At 48.8% G+C, this 19,404-nt stretch overlaps 1 protein-coding gene across 2 annotated transcripts in view; it reads left to right on the forward strand.

Annotated features, from left to right (window-relative positions):
• LOC105182481 (serine-rich adhesin for platelets) overlaps positions 1-19,404 on the forward strand; it is a 39,431-nt gene that overhangs the window by 2,175 nt on the left and 17,852 nt on the right. For both annotated transcript variants that reach the window (XM_025302996.1, XM_025302997.1), the window contains exons 2-6: positions 8,675-8,784; positions 12,839-14,382; positions 14,803-16,044; positions 17,321-17,753; positions 18,100-18,200. In XM_025302996.1, coding sequence (XP_025158781.1) covers positions 8,721-8,784; positions 12,839-14,382; positions 14,803-16,044; positions 17,321-17,753; positions 18,100-18,200 — 3,384 coding nt within the window. In that variant the 5' untranslated portion in view covers positions 8,675-8,720. The remainder of the gene's footprint in view (positions 1-8,674; positions 8,785-12,838; positions 14,383-14,802; positions 16,045-17,320; positions 17,754-18,099; positions 18,201-19,404) is intronic.

Genomic DNA, 19,404 nt, shown 5'->3' on the forward strand with positions numbered 1-19,404 from the left:
CCGCGAACATCGAAGCTGGCCTTTTCCGCCAGCGGCTTTTCCAATCGGTGCTTTCGCCGTCGGCGTAACTATGTGCGACCTATTGTACGATTGTCGCGGAAAGAAAGAGCAAAAAGACAAGGACAAGGAAGAAAGGGGAACAGCTGAGGCGGAAAAGAGGCGGTGTCAGATTCGGATAGATGTATTTCCTCAAAGGCGCGAAGTAACGATCGCTCGAGTGAAAAATCGCACACGCGATCTCGAATTCGCGAGGTATGCGATCTGACGCGAACGCGATCAAGTATACTCACGAGAACGCTCGCGATATAAAGGGTGAGACGGGGAGAGACGGGAGAGAAACGGGGAGAAACGGAGAATTGACCGCACATCCTTCTGGTTTCACGAGTCTCGATTAAAATTGCGATCGGCCGCCGATTGCTGCGGAGAAATGAAATTCTTCGTTCGTTAAGTAAAATTTTTCAATAACACACGGTTGCGTCAACGAATCACGCTGTGACTGACGATTCGTTATTTGCTGGTGCGTCGTTTCGAGGCGTCGGAGCTAACAATACGTAAGGATACGAGCGAAACGTTAAAGTGACCAGGATAGCATCGTAACTGACTGCTTGCAAACTTTTCCGGCCGAGGCGCCTCGCGAATCCAAAATTATTTCAGCTGCTTCCGCTGGCCTCCTGCCTCTGAGGAAGGCAGTCAGTATAATTGCTTAGCTTACAAAGTTTGATAAATTTAAACGTTCCGCTGGAGGAACTTGGATTACTTAATAACGGCGCCGCGCCGCGCCATGATTCATTAATATTGTCACAGCGGCCGCTCGACTACACCGCAACGATTTTATCAGAATCCCAAGTCTCGAATATTATTCATCGTGATCATTAGGAGAGCCGAGACCGGCGAGACCTCGCTGACCTACGAAATCGCGCGGTGCTCGCGTTGATACGTTAACTCGGCGTTAACGACTGTTGGACCGGCGTTAACGGCAGATCGTACCGTATCGTTTCCATCTTCGAGCTGTTAATTTCTCGCGATCGACGACAATTTTCAGGAAGTCTAGTCGATGTGCATGTATAAAATAGCACCCCGTGATACTTCTCACTTGGGCGCAAGCGCCACGTGAAGATTCGAAAAACTGCGATACGCAATTCTCGCGTTACGTACCGGTGTCGTCTTGGGGAAAGAACACGGGGTTGCCGCAAAGCGCGTAATGAGTAGCTCGACGCGGGATCGTAGAGTTAAAAAGCGAATCAGGACGCGCGCGTTAGCCGGTGCGAATTCGCGCGAACTCGTCGACGCGTTTTACACGCTAATGCACGTTACGAGGAACGCTAACCAATCCTGCCAGCCGAGCGAGGCTCCTCAAAGCCTTCTCTCGACCGGGACGAGAAAAAAGTAGGTTCCACGCCGACGTCAAATTCAGCCGAGAGTCCCTTTCCTTCCGCAACACTTTCCGACTCGACAGGTTATTAGAAAAGGTTGTGAAACCGACGGAGAATGAGAACGTACGCAGAAGAGAGAGAAAGAGAGAGAGAGAGAGAGAGAGAGAGAGAGAGAGAAAGAGAGAAGAAGCTCGGCGTGTAAAAATTTAGCTACGCGGAATTTTACGCGTTTAGCTAGCTAGAAAAAGAAGAAGAGAAAATGAAATGTATAATTTCCCATGTTGAGATAACGACGCGTGAGTCTTCCCCAGCATTTTAACGTATGTATGTTGAATATAATCCTATTACCCTTAACATCAAACACAATCTTCTCGCTACAAAGCTTAGACTCGGAATCGGATGGCTCTATTTAAAGTTACCTTGCGCGTCAAACAAAACGAAAGACTGTATTAATTAATGCGTAATAATGAATATCCATCAAAGAGCAGAATATGAAAGTGTGTGAAAATTCTGAGAAAACGAGGTATAAAATATCAAGAAGCAGACGGGAAAACAGGAAAAATGTCAAAGGCGTAAATTAACTAGGGAATTCGCGTACGAAGGGATGGTTATATAAATTAAGCTCCAAAGTGCGGGAAAAATTCCGTCTGCGAGCTTCTAATTCTCTTATTCCGCTAAATATACTAGCTGCGTTTCTCCAAGAGAAGGAAGAGAGAGGGGGGGGGGAAAGAGGGATCCTAATTCGATATAAATCCAATTCCTCAGCATTACGAGTTTCGATTCCGCGGATTTCAGCGCTATCGATCTCAGTGGAGGGATTCTCTCTCTCCCTCTCTGAGAGAGAGAAAGAGAGAGAGAGAGAGAGAGAGAGAAATGCGCGTCAATTTGCGCGCAGATGTAACATTTTAAATTATAGTTTTCGAAGCTTCGCGTAGCGCGATGCTACGTAATTATACCGGGAGTGATTACGATATACAACGTGTTAATAGCGTCGAAGTAAAAAGCACCGTGCCGCACAATAGCCGGGTCTCTCTCTCTCCCTCCCTCCTCCCTCTCTCTCTCATTTCTGAAAATTGTCACTTTCGTATCGCATTATTATGAAAGCCGCGACATTCGACGTGACGTCAGATGTCGGGATGACGTTTGAAATTGCAGTGCCCGGTACGAGAGGGAACGCGCGCTATACGGGGGATTGCGAGAGATGTATCTTCCGTACGGCGCGACGGCGACGCGAGTGCACGACGCTGACGGCGTCGACGTCGCCGTCGCCGTCGCCGCCGCCGCCGCCGCTGCCGCTGCCGCTGCCGCTGCAAGTAGGTCAGCTGGACTCGTTGCGCGCGGCAGAAGCATAAGGCGCTGTCCGCGACCGCGACCGTTCGTTTCGCTGTTAGCCAGCCAGCCAGCAGCGCAGCTAGCGCAGGCGATTTCGCCTTAGGAGCAGTGCCACGTTTCACCGATCTCTCGATCTATCTCGTTCGAGATCGAGAATCGCCCTCTCCTTCGCTCCCCTCTCGAGAGAGAGAGAGCTTACGCAAAAATCGCGAGTAAACTGCTCGCGATATTTCGCTGTACGTATTGTACTTAAACCTCTTGTACTCTTTCGATTATTTCGTCGGATACTCGAGCGATTCTCTTTGAAGTAGGCAGTGCGAAGCCAGATGTGCGAGAGAACGCGGCGGCGAAAACAAGAACCCCGCTGGAAAGTTTAATTTCGTTAAAATTGGCTCCGCCGAAGTCTCCGCACGTTGTACAGAGAGAATATCCTCCAAAGAGAATGTTCTTTGCGCGAGGGAGAGAGAAAGAGAGAGAGAGAGAGAGAGAGAGAGAGAGAGAGAGAGAGAGAGAGAGAGAGAGAGAGAGAGAGAGGGAGGGAGAGACGTATATACACGGCGGTAAAATGGAGTAAGAAAAAATCTTGCAGACGCAGCGCAGGGAAAATGCGTGTCCAACGAAATAAATAGGTTACACCTAGGTTAGGCACCATATGTGCGTATATATATACGGTAATTCTCTCGAGTAATAATTTTAACGCACTATTAACTCCGGCACGCACGATATTTCACGTGTGTGACACGCACCGAAGGCGGGATTTTTCGTTCGTCTCGATACTGTGCGCAATTCTCACTCTTATTCTCGAACACACACAATTATCCGAAAGGAGAGAAATTCGCGTTTAGTAGGATTAACCTCGTTGACGTTTTCTTTATCTCTGTCGCTCCCTCGCGATTATACGCGTGGACGTCACTTGTTGAACTTGTAAATGGTGATTTTTCAATAACAATTGCGGTAGTCGTTCGTTGCATAGCGATAGTGGTATATAATTGCGCTGTTATTGTCGTTCTCTCGTCGTGCCGTCGCCGATTATTTTACGCTATCTTCGGGATGCGTAATATCTATTTGTCATTGTTATTGTTATTGATATATGTACCACGTCCTACTGACGAGACAGAAAGGTGTCTCGTCCTTTCCCCCCCCTCACTCTCTCTCTCTCTCTCTCTCTCTCTCTCACTCTCCGGTGGAATTTTCCGTGTCTGCGGACGAATAGTTAAATCGAAGTATCGCTAATTCAGCGCGTTGTTGCACGAGAGACATCTTGTGCATTAGTATTGGATAATCGCGGTTGATAGTTTCGCGATGAATAACAAAGGAACACGATGCACATAAAACGAACATGGCGTGCAACAAATGTAACAGCCACAATGTGTGAAGCGTCGATGATGAACAATTGGACTGTGTTTATATCACCGGCGGAAATTTGTCGATCGATCAAGCGGGGAGGGGGGTCGCGAGGGACACCGTTAGGAAGAATCGGGAAAACCCATAAGGAACGCGCGAAAAAGTTATGGCTGTTCCAAACTTTTCTAAATAGGGTTTCAGCCTCATGGAGATTTATTACGTTCTTCGTGACGGGCCTCTGCGAATTCCGTACTATCGTCGGATAAAGGAAGATATGGATTTTCGTGGATTTTGTAAAGTCCCGCGTTTGCGAGATCGCGGGGAAGCGAACTATCGACAGCTCCTCCTGCGAAAGATCGTCGCGTTTGATTGGAAAGCGGAATCAGCCCGATAGAATATCAATTCATTAAGGTAATGATCCTCGTGTCATAATGAAAAATGGAACAAATTGCACGCGAATGTATCGCGGAGAATCATCGAAAATCGATGGACAAAAGCAAGCAAGTAATTGTAATAATTTCGCAACGGCAAAACGAAAGAACAAATTCGCGTCTACTCGCTCGCGTGAAATCACCGCGTATGCATTCGCTGATAATAAATTAATATTACACTATTATGCGCCACTAGTAGCATTTGTTGTTTAATATTCCTGCATTACGGAATTAACGTGTATAAATTTCTGATTAGCGATTTACATCCCGCTGTGCTTTGTTTGTCGTTAATATCATCACGGAAACTTAATGCGCCGCAGCGAAAAGGGTTAATCGTGATTTATGATTAGTGTGGTGTAATTGAGAATAAATAAATAGCAACTCGAGCAACGATATATGTACGTGCACCGTTATAAACAGCCTCCTGATCTGGAGAATCCAAATAATATGCGATTAAACGCAGTTCCGTAGGTGTTGATAATGCAACGAAATTACATTAATTAATACGCCATCGAGATAATTTTATCTCCGGTCATGTCGATATATTTTTTCACCAATACAGCCTCTCTGCCCGGCTGGTTCATATCGGCACTTTACACATCAGCGGTCGCGAATGGATCTTCTTTTAGAATTCGATATAAAGAAACCTAAACGATTGATTTTGATTTTCCCGTATAATTTTATTGAAAAAAGAAAATAAATTTGCGTAAATTATGAAATGTTGCAAATATTGCGATCCTGTACGGTTGTTGCTATAAAAGTTGCTACATCAATATCACCTTGTATTTGACGATATCTCAGTTATTTCGAAATATCATTCGTAATGATAATTAATAGCGACTTAATGATTCTGTATTTCCTCGCGATCTGTAGTATACATAATGTTACATCAGTTTGCTGTCGTCATAATTGTTTCTCGTTAAATATACTATGATATATATCACACAGTCTTATTGTTACAGAAGATGTGTAAAGGAATATTTTCTACAAACTCGCATCTCATTACCGCGTTTTTAGTATCTGTAGCTGATTAGCATTACGTACCATCGGTCGATGCGGATTAAACTTTTCCGGTGGATAGAAGGAGAGGAAAGGTGGAAAAGATAAGAGAGTCACGGCAACGCCGTGGACTTTTCCATCCTGGAATGCCGCGTTTCAGCATTCCTGGCGAACGGCGTGAGGTTAGGACGACGATTGAATTTACAAATATTCGGCTGTTGGCTCAGTTCGCCGACAAGATGGAAAAAATATTTAGCCGACGGATTTGCAAAGTGCGAATAATCGCCCATGAAATTGGACGTTGCGTAAAAATTAAAAATTTGATAAGAATTAAATCGGGAAGATAAAGTTGCGTTATTAAAAACAATAAATTACATTAACATAAAATTACATTAATGTGAAATTATTAGTATAAAATATACGCGGCGAAATCCGCTGAATCGCCGTGATGAATGGTTGGGTAAATGAGAGAAAGACTATAAATGTCGAGGGTTACTCGTCAGGAAATTATATTTGACCATACACAGAGGACTGTGTCGAACGTATAATTATTGTCTAATTAGAATTACGAAACGTAATAGAATTATGAAACCCGTTCGCTCGTGGTTTTAATCTCTCTGCTAATGTTTAGAGAGATGCATCGCAGTGTTTATACTCTAAATGAAAAAGACGTGAGGCTGATAAACCTGAGAACCATCAATGTTACTATGCCTATCCTCGCTTGAGGCATTAATTAATTATTCCGCTGCTTCGAAGGAAGCCACTATTTCAGCTGCAAAAAATCAGTTTTTGCTTGATTGCTGCTTGATTCGCTGCAATACATTAATTTCGAGGCGTTGACCATAATACAAAACATTGTTAAAGACAAAAGAGAAATATCGATATTCGTTGTTCTCGTGCGAGACGCATCCTTCGCCGGACTGGCGTGAGCAAGGACACTCGCGCGGTCGTCCTTGCCGCGTTACGCCGATCCGATGCACATGCGGAATCTACGTCATAACGGCTGAATCGTTTAGGAATTTCCACGCGCGACATGCACAAATGAGACGGAGAGGAAGAGAGTGGAAGATCAGCGAGATCGCCAGTGAATTCTCTCTCTCTCTCTCTCTCTCTCTCTCTCTCTCTCTCTCTCTCTCTCTCTCTCTCTCTCTCTCGGTTGCATAGTTCGCGACGGCGAAGATACCGACGTGTACCGGAATTTCCACTTTTTTCACCTGTTGAAAATTCCAGCCGATTCCCGGGGGGGATTTTAATAGGCGGTGCCTCGCGTCCCTGGCGTCCAAGTTCTATTTCCAGGTTCCTCCTCGACGCGCGTCAAACCGGCACGGCGCGGCGCGACGCGGCGCGCCGCGACGCCGCGTTTCCCGAGTTTCCGGCGCCAGCGTCGGTGTGCGTGACGCTCGATATTTTAAGTTCCACCCAGGATACAGGGCGCACTCCCCGCGGTTGATTCTCCCTCCCTTCTCCTCGTTCCTTTTCCCTCCTTCCCTCCCTCCTGCTCACCCTTTCTCCCTCCTCCCCCCTTCTCTCTCTCTCTCTCTCTCTCTCTCTCCCTCTCGTCCTCCCTTTCTCTATGTCTGCTGTGCCACCGTTTCCCTTCTGCCCTCCTTCGTAATGTTTCACCTACTACTTCATGTTGTCACTTAATCCCAGAAGTCGACGTGAGTGCCGGTCTCCGACGGATTCCTGGCTCTGCCGTTTCTTATTTTGCGGAAATTACCGCGAGATATCGAGTATGTATGTGTGTGTGTGTGTCGCTATTAAAGTTCCTTTATTTTTACCCTTTAAGTAACGCACATTCTCGCATTTTCTTGTTTTCTCGCTTGAGTTACGTAATGAGCGGACTTCTCACACCGCTACGCGTCTTTCGCTTGTAGGGAGCAGGATTTTTTCACTAAAATTGCAATTATTCTTCAATGCTCACAAGTATCGAGAAAGATAATTGACAGCGAAGGTATTGAATTTTTATCTTATCTGTCGAGGAAACTTTTCGTAAGACACCTTGAAGCTGAACAACGACCAATATTTTAATATTCTGGTTGCTTTAAAATCTGTCTCATGATTAGACAAATCTAATCTTTGTGTTCTTTTCTTAACGTAAAGAAATATCAAAAACATGAATAAACTCAAAGTGACTGATGTATGTCGCGGATCACCGTCAAATTTATGCAGTATTCAGTTAATGATATATGCCGAGAAGCGGATACCTCTCCGCGGAGGGCTTATTAATATTCCAATTTTTAAATATATGTTAATCTATGTAATAGCAAAGTTTATTTTTGTCATTCATTTATTCACGCATTCATTTTCATTCGTCGCGACAATTCTCCATTACTCCGGCGTTGGCCAGACGACGCGCGTTCTCTCGAAAATCGATGTCGGCCCGATCCTCGGCGAAGGCAAACACCTTTCTCCCTGTCCTCCTTTTTCTTCTTTCTTCTCCCTTTTCTTACTCCTCCTTCTCCCTTCTTCTCCTCCTCCTCCTCCTCCTCCTCCTCCTGCTTCTCCTCCTCCTCTTCCTCTTCTTTCTTTCTTTCTTTCTTTCTTTCTTTCTTTCTTTCGTTCTTTCTTCTTTCGCGAGAGAGCCTCCGCGCGAGAATCGGCCCTCGCGCTCACGCGACTATCGAACTTCCGCGTGACTAGCTAAGCGAATGCCTCGAGGCGCACGACACGATTCTTTAAACTTATTAAAATGCGAAATTTGTAAATCGAATTTGATTCATGGGCGTCTACGGGGTCACTCGAGCTTCTCGCGTCACTTTTTATCGCGCATTCTATTTATATAACGAATTTATATACGCGAGCAAACAAATAGGCAAGCAAATAGATTCCCTCTTTATATCATCGCTGAGAGAGCAAATGAGGATAAATACTGCGAATTAGACGGAGGGAATAGATTTTAAATCTCGAATCTTCATAGCATTTTACGATCTTTTTTTTTTTCTGTTTCTGCCGAGCCTATATTCTTCATCTTTCCTTTCTCCCGTGTGTTGATTTTTCGGAATTATATCTCGATAATATAAAAATGTATGTACTGCGTTTATATAACGTTTCTCTTTTTCTTGTCGACGACTCACAACTTGTACACAGGTTGTAGATCTATTTATTATTATATATAACAATAGCAGTAGTATTAATATTAATATTAATATTTTCGCTGGCACTGTTATCTTTAAGCAGGTTTCGTTCTTTCAGTTGTTTTAGGCCCGAATGATGACGCTAGGTGACCTTGCGGGAAAGTATGAGGGAAAGAACACCCTCCGCCGACGACACCCCGAAAAGGGCTCCACCGGCACCAACCAGAGGTGAGTCCCTTAACGATATATCAATAACAACAATTTCCATCTTATGATTTTGCATGATGAGGAATAAAACGGAACGAAGAACGGTAAACGCAATGATACGAAGAATAATTCGCGCGACCGCGTATTTTTCCATGGACATCGACTTGTTGAATTGCTTTCTAGAGAAAAAATCTGCTTTCTAGAGGAAAATGGAAAATTTTTGGTCGAAAAACACTCGGCCGTCGTTAGTTTGAGGATCGTCGTTAACGCCGAGTCAGCGATCGTAATTCTTCCGTACACCTGCAGAAGGAAGTGTCCCATCCGCGCCGCATCGTGTTTCTTCGATGCATTTTTTTTTATGCAATTTTTTTATCAGCTCTCTTCTCGTCGGAATCGTTTTTACGATGAGACGAGTAGCGCGAGATATTTAATATCGAATAAAAATTTTACACGCAATTTAACATCACGATCGGATACATCTGGGCGTAAATAACGAGACAACGAAGAATATGATTTATCACTATTGGATGCACACACATTGCACTTTTATTTCATACAACATGAGGTAATGCGTTAGGAAAATACCGTCGAGATAAAATCGGCTCTAAAGTCCTCACATAGTTATTTGCGATAATTTGCCACGTGGCGCGCTATTAGCAGGCCGTGTAATTTCAGGATGGTCGCTCCACCGGAAAGAATTGCAAATATCCCAGTTTCCCTGTACATTGAAAAAGCAGAAAAGAATTCGGTGAAGCCCAGAAGGCAAAAAACGGTGACAACCTCGGAGTTCTAATCCGACTTTGTGCAAAACTTGTGGCTCGATCGTCGCCTCCTGAGCGCAACCGTAAACGCGAACGTGCAGCCGGCGCGGCGGATTGCGATGGCATGACAATTGTTTTCAAGGCCCTGGCGCGCGCTATGCCGCGTATATTTGTGGGAGGATGCAGGTCCAAAAACTCATTTCTCCCGCAAAGCCCCAGAGTCGCGGCAGGTTCCCGCGGAGTAAATTGAATAACTTGGCGAATAAATGTAAAATTTCATCGCGCAGTCGTGCGCGTATCCAAGATCGCACAAGCCACATACACACACACACACACGCCAGAGAAAAATCCCTCAAGACTTCTCTCTTTTAGGCGAAGGCGACATTTTTCTCGCTTCAAGCGCGTTCTTACGATCAACAAACAAGTGCGAGCTACCAGCAACGATTTTTTCATTACAACGTATCGCGTGTGTGCATTTTATTCCATTTGCACTCCTATTGTGCGCCTCGTTTCGGCCGGCCTCGTCCCGCGCAACGGAACTCATTTTTCGATCTGGGATCGCGAGCGCTCCGAGATACCGATCGTCGAAACCGATCATTTCGCACTCGCTCCCTTCTGTTTCTGCGACACGACGAGCGTAACACGCGCGCGGCCGTATCTTTTTCAAGGCGCGCGCGGGGACGACCGTGGCTTATCGGTCCCCGAGCGCGCTCGCATACACACATGCGTACATCGTGCGAGTACGACGTATTCTTGCGTTCGTTGCATTGCGTAACGCGTCATCCACGGACTCGCACGGCAGTTGTACGTATGCAAACACAAGGGATTTCGAAAGTAGTCACGCTGGTCGAGATCGTAATCGCGACGTTGGCGGCGGTGGTAACGGCGGCGACGGTCACGATGCCGCAATGCTGCGACTAAATAATTATCGAACTTGCTCGGATGCGACGACAACGATAAATCTTTTGCCGATAAACGCCGCGAGCGATAGCCGCTGCACCTAACGCGCGCGACCTCTCGATCGCAGGAAGCGAAGGATTCGGTGCGGTGCGAAGGTGACGAGGCGAGGCGAGGCGAGGCAGCGGATCGCGAGAAAAGCTCGCTTTAGATGCGTTTTCATATTTAAAGAGCCTTACAAATCGCGGACTTGCCTCGCCCCTCGCACGCTGCTTCCTTTAATCGGCCTCTTTCGGACCTCGCGGGCGATCGATATTTCTTATCAGCGTTACGGTACTGCACCTTCTCGCTTATCTCGGCCACACGAGCGCGATACCGCGGGAATTTTCACGGGAAGGCTCTTTTGAGAGAGCAAAACATTTCTCGTGGTGGCTCCCGGAAGGATGAAAATTTGCGCGGAAAATTCCCGCGGGAGCGCAGCCCGAGAAGGAGAAAATTAGTCGGAAATTCTATGCAGATACAATTTCCATCTATCGCGAAACTTACGTTGACATTATTTCCCGCGGAAGGTATTTCGTAAGAGAATCAAAAGATTTTCGTAACGAGGAAAACGCGCGAGCTAAGAAGAAGCGAGACGGGAAATACCCGATTCTGGTTTGAAGCGTCACGAGGAATGTGCACACTTATAATACCGCGCATAAATTTCCTCAACGTGATCTTTTTTTAACGTGATCTTCATTTCTTAAGCAGTTTTAAGTTTTTAAAGTACGACTCTCTTCTGCTCCCTCTCTCTCTCTCTCTCCCCCCTCCCTCCTTTTCTTTCTCTCCGGCGCATACAGCCCGTCGCAGCGCTCTCGTATATATATCTCCACCGGCCGAGGGCTAATCGATAACGCGCCGCGGGGGGGGGGTGGCAATATATCGATATCGATATCGTTAACAAGCCGCGATAGGCAAACCATTAATTATCATTGTCGTCGACGCCTTCTGCAAAACGAAGTGGATGGTCGGTCGGAGGGATTGTCGTCGGTGTTACCAAGCCGGCCGGTTTTTCCCACCTCGGGGCTGGTCGTCAGGGGCTGCAACGTGTGTACGTGTGTGTGTGTATGTGTGTGTGTGTGTGTGTGCGTGTGCCGCGTCGTACAGTACATACATGCCGGCGTGTGCGAATGTGTATACGCGTGTGTGTACGCCCGTCTCTCTCTTTCTCCTCCCTTTCGTAGCACACGCTACTCGTACAGCCGTAACCCCTTTCGACGTGGCAGAGGGACGGTTATCGATTCTCGCAGCCTCCCTTCTCCCCGACTTCCGGATAAAAAAGTGTCGGCGGAGGCATAGTCGAGGAGAGCGGTCTCTCTCTCTCTCTCTCTCTCTCTCTCTCTCTCTCTCTCTCTCGCTCTTTTTGATCCTATCGTGGTGAAATAGCACAAATCGTCTTGTATATTTCTCTATTTTCGGTATCTTCGATTTCTCACCAAACAGTAGACGCATTTTTCCAAATAACGAGAAAATGAGCAAGTGACTCGATGTGATTCTCAGCGCGAGATAAGAGGAATCTATGATTCGCGAGGTCCATCCCCGAGGCGAAGTCGTGTCTAGGATACGATGGACGATGGGTTTAGAGTAAGTCGGGACTTTATCTCTCATTCTTACGCTGATCCCTTCAATTACACAAACTGAAGGGACGAACGGGTAAAAGTTAGCATGTTACGTAAGATGAAGTGGTGTGCGTTTTGAATTACAGCGCGACGATGATCGTCGGTTTCGCCGACGTCGTGTCGGCGCCAACTTACATATACAAATTGGCCTCTTTTTCTCTCTCTCTCTCTCTCTCTCTCTCTTTGCCGTTCTTTATACAATCCCAGTTCGGCGAACAAACAAAGGAAGACTGAACACGAACACCTTGCACCGATGATTAATTTGCGTCCGGATGAACTGAATCGTTAGCTCTAAATGCTGGATACGCAAACGGAGTGAAAGACATGGAGAATCGTTGACCGAGACCCGGTCGAATCAGTCGTCGCTCAGAGGGCGATCGTGCTGTAGGCATATCCGTTGAAGCGAGATGAGAACTTTAAACAGAGTTAACGATTCCGTCCGTATAACGAAATTACGCGGAGCTCCGCGATGACCGTAATACCTGAGTAAACAAACGAGCGTCGTGCTTCGTTTGTTTCTCAATGGCAGGCGATTTATTTCGTCTTCACGCCGGCCGACTCTTCAAACGATTATCTCGCGCAATCCGAAAATAAATTAAGCGATACACCTCGGCGAGGCTGAACACTTCTCTCGATGCCGGCGCGCGTCCCAAACGTGTCCGAGAGACACCGCGAGGGCTTCCTTCGCGCGCGCGGACACCCTTCGATATTTCGCGCCGAGGCGCTGCTCGAGAGCGTTAAAGCGGCGAATTCTTGCAGAGGCGGCATCGACGGACGTAGTTGGTAGCGGCGACACACCGAACGACGAGCCGGCCGAGGGTTACCGTACGGCGAAATTGTCCGTTTCCTCTGCAGCCTGTACGACGGCGTCATCTGGCATGGTGGCGTCGACACAGAGCCTGGACGATCCGGGTGTCAACCATCCGGCCAACGCGAGCAGCGGCGACCGCCAGCAGCACCAGCAGCAGCAACAGCAGTTGCAGGAGCGGTACGGTCACGCCTACAGATCGACCCAGACCGCCCAGGACAAGCGATCTCGGCTGAGCAACGTGATCAACAACTTGCGCAAGAAGGTGCCGGACGGAGCTTCCAGGAACGCGGCGGCGGCTCCCGATTCACCGAGGGAGGAGGAGGAGGACGATCGGTCCAGTGTCGAGAGGAACCTGGAGAGTCTGCAAAAGTACGTGATGACGATGCTGAGTAACGTGATCGAGGGTGACGACGAAGAGGACAAGGAGGACGTCGTGGGTGGCAAGAACGCCGACAAGACGAAGGAGCCTTTGGGCGAAGGTGATATCGAAGCGGCCGTTGTGCCGCAATTGGACGACACCACCATGACAATCAGCTCCAGCGACACGGAGAACAATGTCGGGTCCTCGGAGATGGTAGATTGCCCGGAGGCGAAGGGCACGACGGAGGTGACGGTCGAGGACTCGGAGGAGAGAGTGGAGCAAGAATCGAAGGTACCTCTTCGAAAAACGGAGGAAGGGCGTACGGATGTCGATGAGAAAGAATCGTTGGATAGCTGTGATGAAGGCGACCACCGGGACGTCTCGCGGGAGAAGAAGACTCGAACTCTGGACACGGTCGTGGTAGACAGGTTGAGTGAGCATCAGGCGAACGAAAGGGCGAACGTCGACGACGGCAGAGGAGGAGATCAGCGAGAGGAGCAAAAGGACGCAAAAGCAGCGTCGCGAGGAATCTGCAAAGAGACGCTACAAGATCTCATGAGCAATGTCGAGTCGGGGGTGAAGGAGACCACGACGAAGGAGACCAGCCAAGAGCTGCTGTTGACGAGTCTACATTGCAGTCTGCCCTTAGACAAGGTCGTATCCGTGCTTCAGAACTGTCAAACGGGCGAGTCGCTGATCTCGCGGGTCTCCTCGGCGGCGTTCTCGGGCTCGTCGTCCTCGTCAGTCGGCGCGGCGCAGAGCCCGACGCAGAAGCTGTTGCCGCCGTCGAAGCCGTCGTCCTCCACCGCCCCGGTCAGGCTGCTGTGTCTGTACTGCGACAGAAAGTTCGCATCCATATCCCTGCGGCAGCGACACACCGAGAGGGTGCACCAACTCGGCGGCGGCAGGAGATCGGAAAGAAATCCACGGAAACCTTCGCAAAATTGTCAGTATTGCTCGGAGAGGTGCGCCGACACGTTAGATGGACTGTTTCAACACATGGTCAGCAGTCACGGGGACAAGTACCACGCGTGTGTTCAATGCTCGACGAGGTTTCCTAGCCGGGAGGCTCTGATGGGCCACACGAGCGAGGTACACGGCAGTGGTGCCGAGAGGACCGGCCAGGCTCAGGTAAATGCCTTGGAAATCGATGACGACTGTCCTTCTCTCTTTCCCGCGTGTCACCTGAATTCTCAAGTAGAGTATAGATCTTTGTTCGCGAGTTTTTCGTCTTTTTCACCGAGATTGCCGTTTTCGGTCTTCCCTCTCTCTTTTTCTTTTTTTTTTTTTTTTCCGCAACCGCTATCACGGACTGATCCGATGAGTAAGAATTGACGTACATTTTTTCGCCGCTTTCCTTCCTTTTTCCCATTTTGTAACGTTCCCGATCGTGAATTTTGAGATACAATGCTCAGCTTCTCTGAGTTAAATTCTCGTCTGCATCTGAACCCTGTTGATCGGGAAAAATTAACGTGACATGAGTCTCCAGTTTGAAAGTACTAACGCATCACTCACAATTGACATCAGACCAAGCCTCCCTTTTCCTTCCAGCCGGAAAAAGTCAAAGAAGGCTCGCCCTGCAAGGAATTCTGCGGCCAAAGTATCCGCGAGAAGGTGAACGCGCCGTCGATCAGAGAAAGAAGACCCGAAGAGAGCGAATCGGAGAGTCAAGGTGACGTTCGATTGGACAACAATCGGACGAAACTCATCGCGACACGAGAGCCCGTCGATAACCCGGCCAGTCCCGAGTTCGACAGTTCCTTCTACACCAACGTGAGCTGCAACATCCGCGAAAATCTGCTGCACCACCTGGACGGTAAGCTGCAAACGATAAGCGGCTTGTCGCCGACGTCCTCATCGGTCACTGTCGCGAACACGACAATGACGATGACGACGATGACGACGACGACGACGACGACGACGACGACGACGACGACAACGGCGACAACGTCGACGTCGACATCGTCGTCGACGACGACGACGACGACGGAGCCGAAATCGCAACAGCAGCAGCAACAGCAACAACAGCAACAACAACAAACACAACAGTCCTACTACGAGCACAGTGTTAATCAGATTCAATTTCCCATCGACATCTCGCTAACCGCGGCGACGCCGGTCTACAGCAAGGACTACACGGCCGAGGAGTACGAGAACTCGAGCGAATACGCCCGTAAAGCCGGTAAGACCAGTAGCGGGTCGCGACCGCGCAGAGTCTCCTTCGAGAAGTACAATTTCCCGCGGAAGTACGACGGCAGGGGTCAAGGCTGGACATGCTCCATCAAGGATCTCAGCAATTTCGACATTTCCACGCAGCTGTTGCTCAGGAAGAAGCAACAGCTGATCAAGGAACGCGTCGCCATTAGCAGGGTGGGTCAAACTGCCGTGTCGCCGCCCAGTGAGAGCACTGAGGTGCGTGAGCCGGAACAGGCCGAGTCTGTCGTCGAGACCGCGACGACGATTAAGCAGGAGAGCACCAATGACGGCAGCGGGGTCGACGCCACTTCCGCTCTCGACGCGATCTGCTGCGGCCTCGGCGAACCGCCTTCATGTGAGATCAAGCAGGAAACGACGACGACTATGGAGTCATCCGCCGCGTCGTCGGATCCGACCAAGTCTACGCCGGCGAGCGCGGACTTCAACGCCGAATTCGCGGAGTTTATGAAAGTGACCAGGCGAGAGCAGGGCGCCAACGAGGCGGCCAGCGTCCAGGAGGAGGCTGTGAACGCGGAATTGAGCGGCGAATGGGCGAGACCGCGGATTTATATCTGCGGCGCTTGCGGCTCCAGACATGTAAGTGCTTTCTCGTCTCCATCTTCCACATCTTTGCCACATTAAACATCTAAATTTGCGATTCATCTATAAAATAATTTAATATATATACCATATATATATATATATAGGGTCTGCTCTTCTCAAACCCCACGCAGGAGAAATGTTCGAAATACATCACATGGATATTCTAAGAATATCACAATATTTTCAGAATATCTCTGTGATGTATTTTGAATATTTCTGCCGTGTGGGACGTTTCGTCTACTTATTGGCGAATGAGTAAAGCAACGTTGTCTTAATAAGTACACATGATTGATATCGATGAATAATTATGCAATAAGGTAAAAATACATCCCGAGGCGGGATTCGCGAGCAATTTTTGCCACCGGTTTGCGCGTTGAACGACTTTGCAACAATGTTCACAGAGTCGCGCTGCATTGTACAGATGCGTGGCCATCATGCGTAGGCATTTCGCACGACCGTACATTGTAAACAACAAGGCTAAATTTTACTGTACACGAGATTTGAGATATCCATGTCGTATACCGGACAGTGCATTTCAATTGGCGCGAATGTGGTCTAGAATTTATCAAGCAGTGTGTACTTGATCTTTGACATTCGCGCGCGATACATTGGAGCCGATGGTAAGCGCTCGCGCTGTAACGCTCATCCAAATCGCCGATTCACTCGTGCAACTGTTTCTACGGTGACCTATTAATAACGGCAAGAATAATTAATTAATCGCGATCGCACCGTCGATGCTGAATCGGCATTGTGTCCCTGTGCAATCCCCAATGCAGCGGGTGTGCCAACGGCGCGGCGGCGGCGGCGGCGGCGGAATAACGTCGGTTATTTCTCGCCCCGTCGTGGGTCTTCCGCAATTGTACAATGCAGCGTGGAATTTCGAGGAAAAGACACTACTGATAGGGAAACCATAGTGCCACCGTCGCCGCGCGTTAATCTCATTTGCAAGCAGCGACCGACCGATGCATTGACCGATCGACCGACAGCATTCCTGCCGCGGGGTGAGGTCGGCGATCGGCGATCGGCGATCGGCCGGTGGTTGGTTTGCCCACCGTCAATTTCGTCTTCCATCCCGCGAGAATCCCCGACGAATCGAGAGCGGCATTCTTTCGCTCGCCGCGCGGCGAAAGTATAGGAATGCTCTCGGGGTCTATATATATAGACGACGATATAGGTCGTCGGCCTCGGCGACGACCGTGAGATTGTCCCCGGCGAATTCGTGCATTGGCTCTCGCGCTATAGAACCGCGTCGGTATTGTCGCTCTCGCAGGTGACGCTGAAGGAGATGGAGGAGCACAAGGTCTCCGCGCATCTGCATGTGCTGTGTTCGCACTTCGAGCTGGCCGGCGACCAGCGCGAGCACTACCAACACCTGTATCTGCCGGGCCGCAACGCGCCCACCGACGAGGCGCAACGCGCTACCCCGCCGACGGAAACGGCGTGCACCAAGTGCGCCAAGACCTGCCACGACACCGGCGAGCTGCACAGACACATGCTGGAGTGCGGCGGCGATCACGCCTGGCTGCTCGGTCTCACCGGCAGCGCCCGGAAGAAGTGCAAGTGGCGGCCGTTCGGCAGTCGCAGCCGTAGACGACGTCAACGCGGCATGAAGAGGAGCATCCAGAATTCGCAGAGCTCGTCGCGAGTCAGCACACCTCGAGAGAGGCAACAGCCGGCTGGGCCCCGAGTCCGACCAAGTGACCGTAAGGAATCAAGAATATATTCAGTCGAACAGCTTGATGAGCTAAGACTGATTTTTAAATTAAGTGATTAGCTTTTGGATAGTCAAGATAGACGAGGAGTTTCAGGAGAGAAGGAGATACGTTTCAGTTATTATCTCTTGAGCTTTGAAATAAAGTCAAATTGGCGTGTAGATAAGGAGGTTTCTCAGGAGGAAGGAATTTAAGTATCATAATCTTGTAGTTAGTTACCAGAAAGAGAGATCGAGGGAGAGAAGGAGGGGAATTTTCCTGAATTCCGCCCGCCAGCACGCTCGCTCGCTCGCTCGCTCGCGTAACCCCATGATCAATCGGTTGAATTGCCTTTCAGGCGAGAGCATTCAGAAGATGCTGGCCAATCTGCCACCCAAGAGGGCCACGAGGAAGATCCTGCAGGACAACGCGCTGAGGAGCCAGGGTAGACTTCGTAACGTAAGTAATTCAATAGCGTGCGGGAACAATGACTGCGCCTTACCTCGGTAATACACACGATCGAAATTGAATCGATATTAGAATCGTAAAGGGTATTACCCCGCTGGCCGATTGTAATTGCCAGCTGATTTAATTAGGATATCGACGCCGCAATATCTGGCGTTAATGGGCTCTCTATAAAGCTGCCCGCGATAATATGCTAGGATATTGAAGCGTTCTCGCTAATTTCGACCGAAATTACATGAAATCTCGCGTTACGCGCGGCATCCTGAGAGTCTGTGTAGCTTAATGAAGACTCGTGTTTGGTATCATTATCTGACGCTTCATTAATGGCATCGTCTCTCTCCGTGCTCGCGTAAGCTGTCGGGGACAATTTCGGGATGTCTTTTCGATGACACTCGTGACGGAAAGCCGGACGTGCGCGAGAAATGATCGATGGGGCTCTAACTGAAATAGCGGCGGGTTCGGCGCGATTGTGCGTATTGTCAAGACGAATGACGTTGTGAACAACGTCGCGAAAACCGCTGCCGCACCTACGTCCGCAGTTGACCCGGCCGACCCAAATATTCGAAATAATCGAGGGAGAGTCACGAAAAAGGCGAGACTCGTCGAAATAATGATAAAGCGATATTGCCTCGCGCGCGCCTCGTCGCACACGAGCGGTGGCATCGATTAGTTGACACGCGCGCTGCTCCAGGCACACACATTCACATGCGTCGCGATTGTGCGGACACGATCAGGCAGGCTGGGCGATTGTTACGCTGCCTTTGTGCCGCGTACGGCTCTTTGCAAGGAAACGCTTCTCCGCTCTCTTTAATTAATATAATTCATTTGCCGCGTATGATCCTCTGTATTTGTATATTTAAGCGATACGCTTTAAGGAAACAGTGTGCAATGTTGAAAGGACCGTGGGCTCGAATTGCAAAACCGCGAGAATTGTTTCCGATCTCGTTCCTTGCCGAGTCTCGTGAGGGAGAGATGGGCAAAAATGCGAACAAGGCGCCGCGTTTCATCACATATCTCGCGTGAGATATAAATTATTTACAAAGTAAATGCGCAATGTTACAATGTACGTAGTTTGAACTTGAGCCACGAGTCGCCTTGCAATATGCAGACTCTGCGGGAAGCAAAGCATCAGCTCGTGAAAAGTATTAGGTCATACGTTGAGAAATGCGATACAGCAACAGCTTTGGCGAAATTCTGA

The sequence above is a fragment of the Harpegnathos saltator genome, unplaced genomic scaffold (assembly GCF_003227715.2).
Source record: "Harpegnathos saltator strain DR-91 unplaced genomic scaffold, Hsal_v8.6 scaffold522, whole genome shotgun sequence".
NCBI lineage: Eukaryota > Metazoa > Arthropoda > Insecta > Hymenoptera > Formicidae > Harpegnathos > Harpegnathos saltator.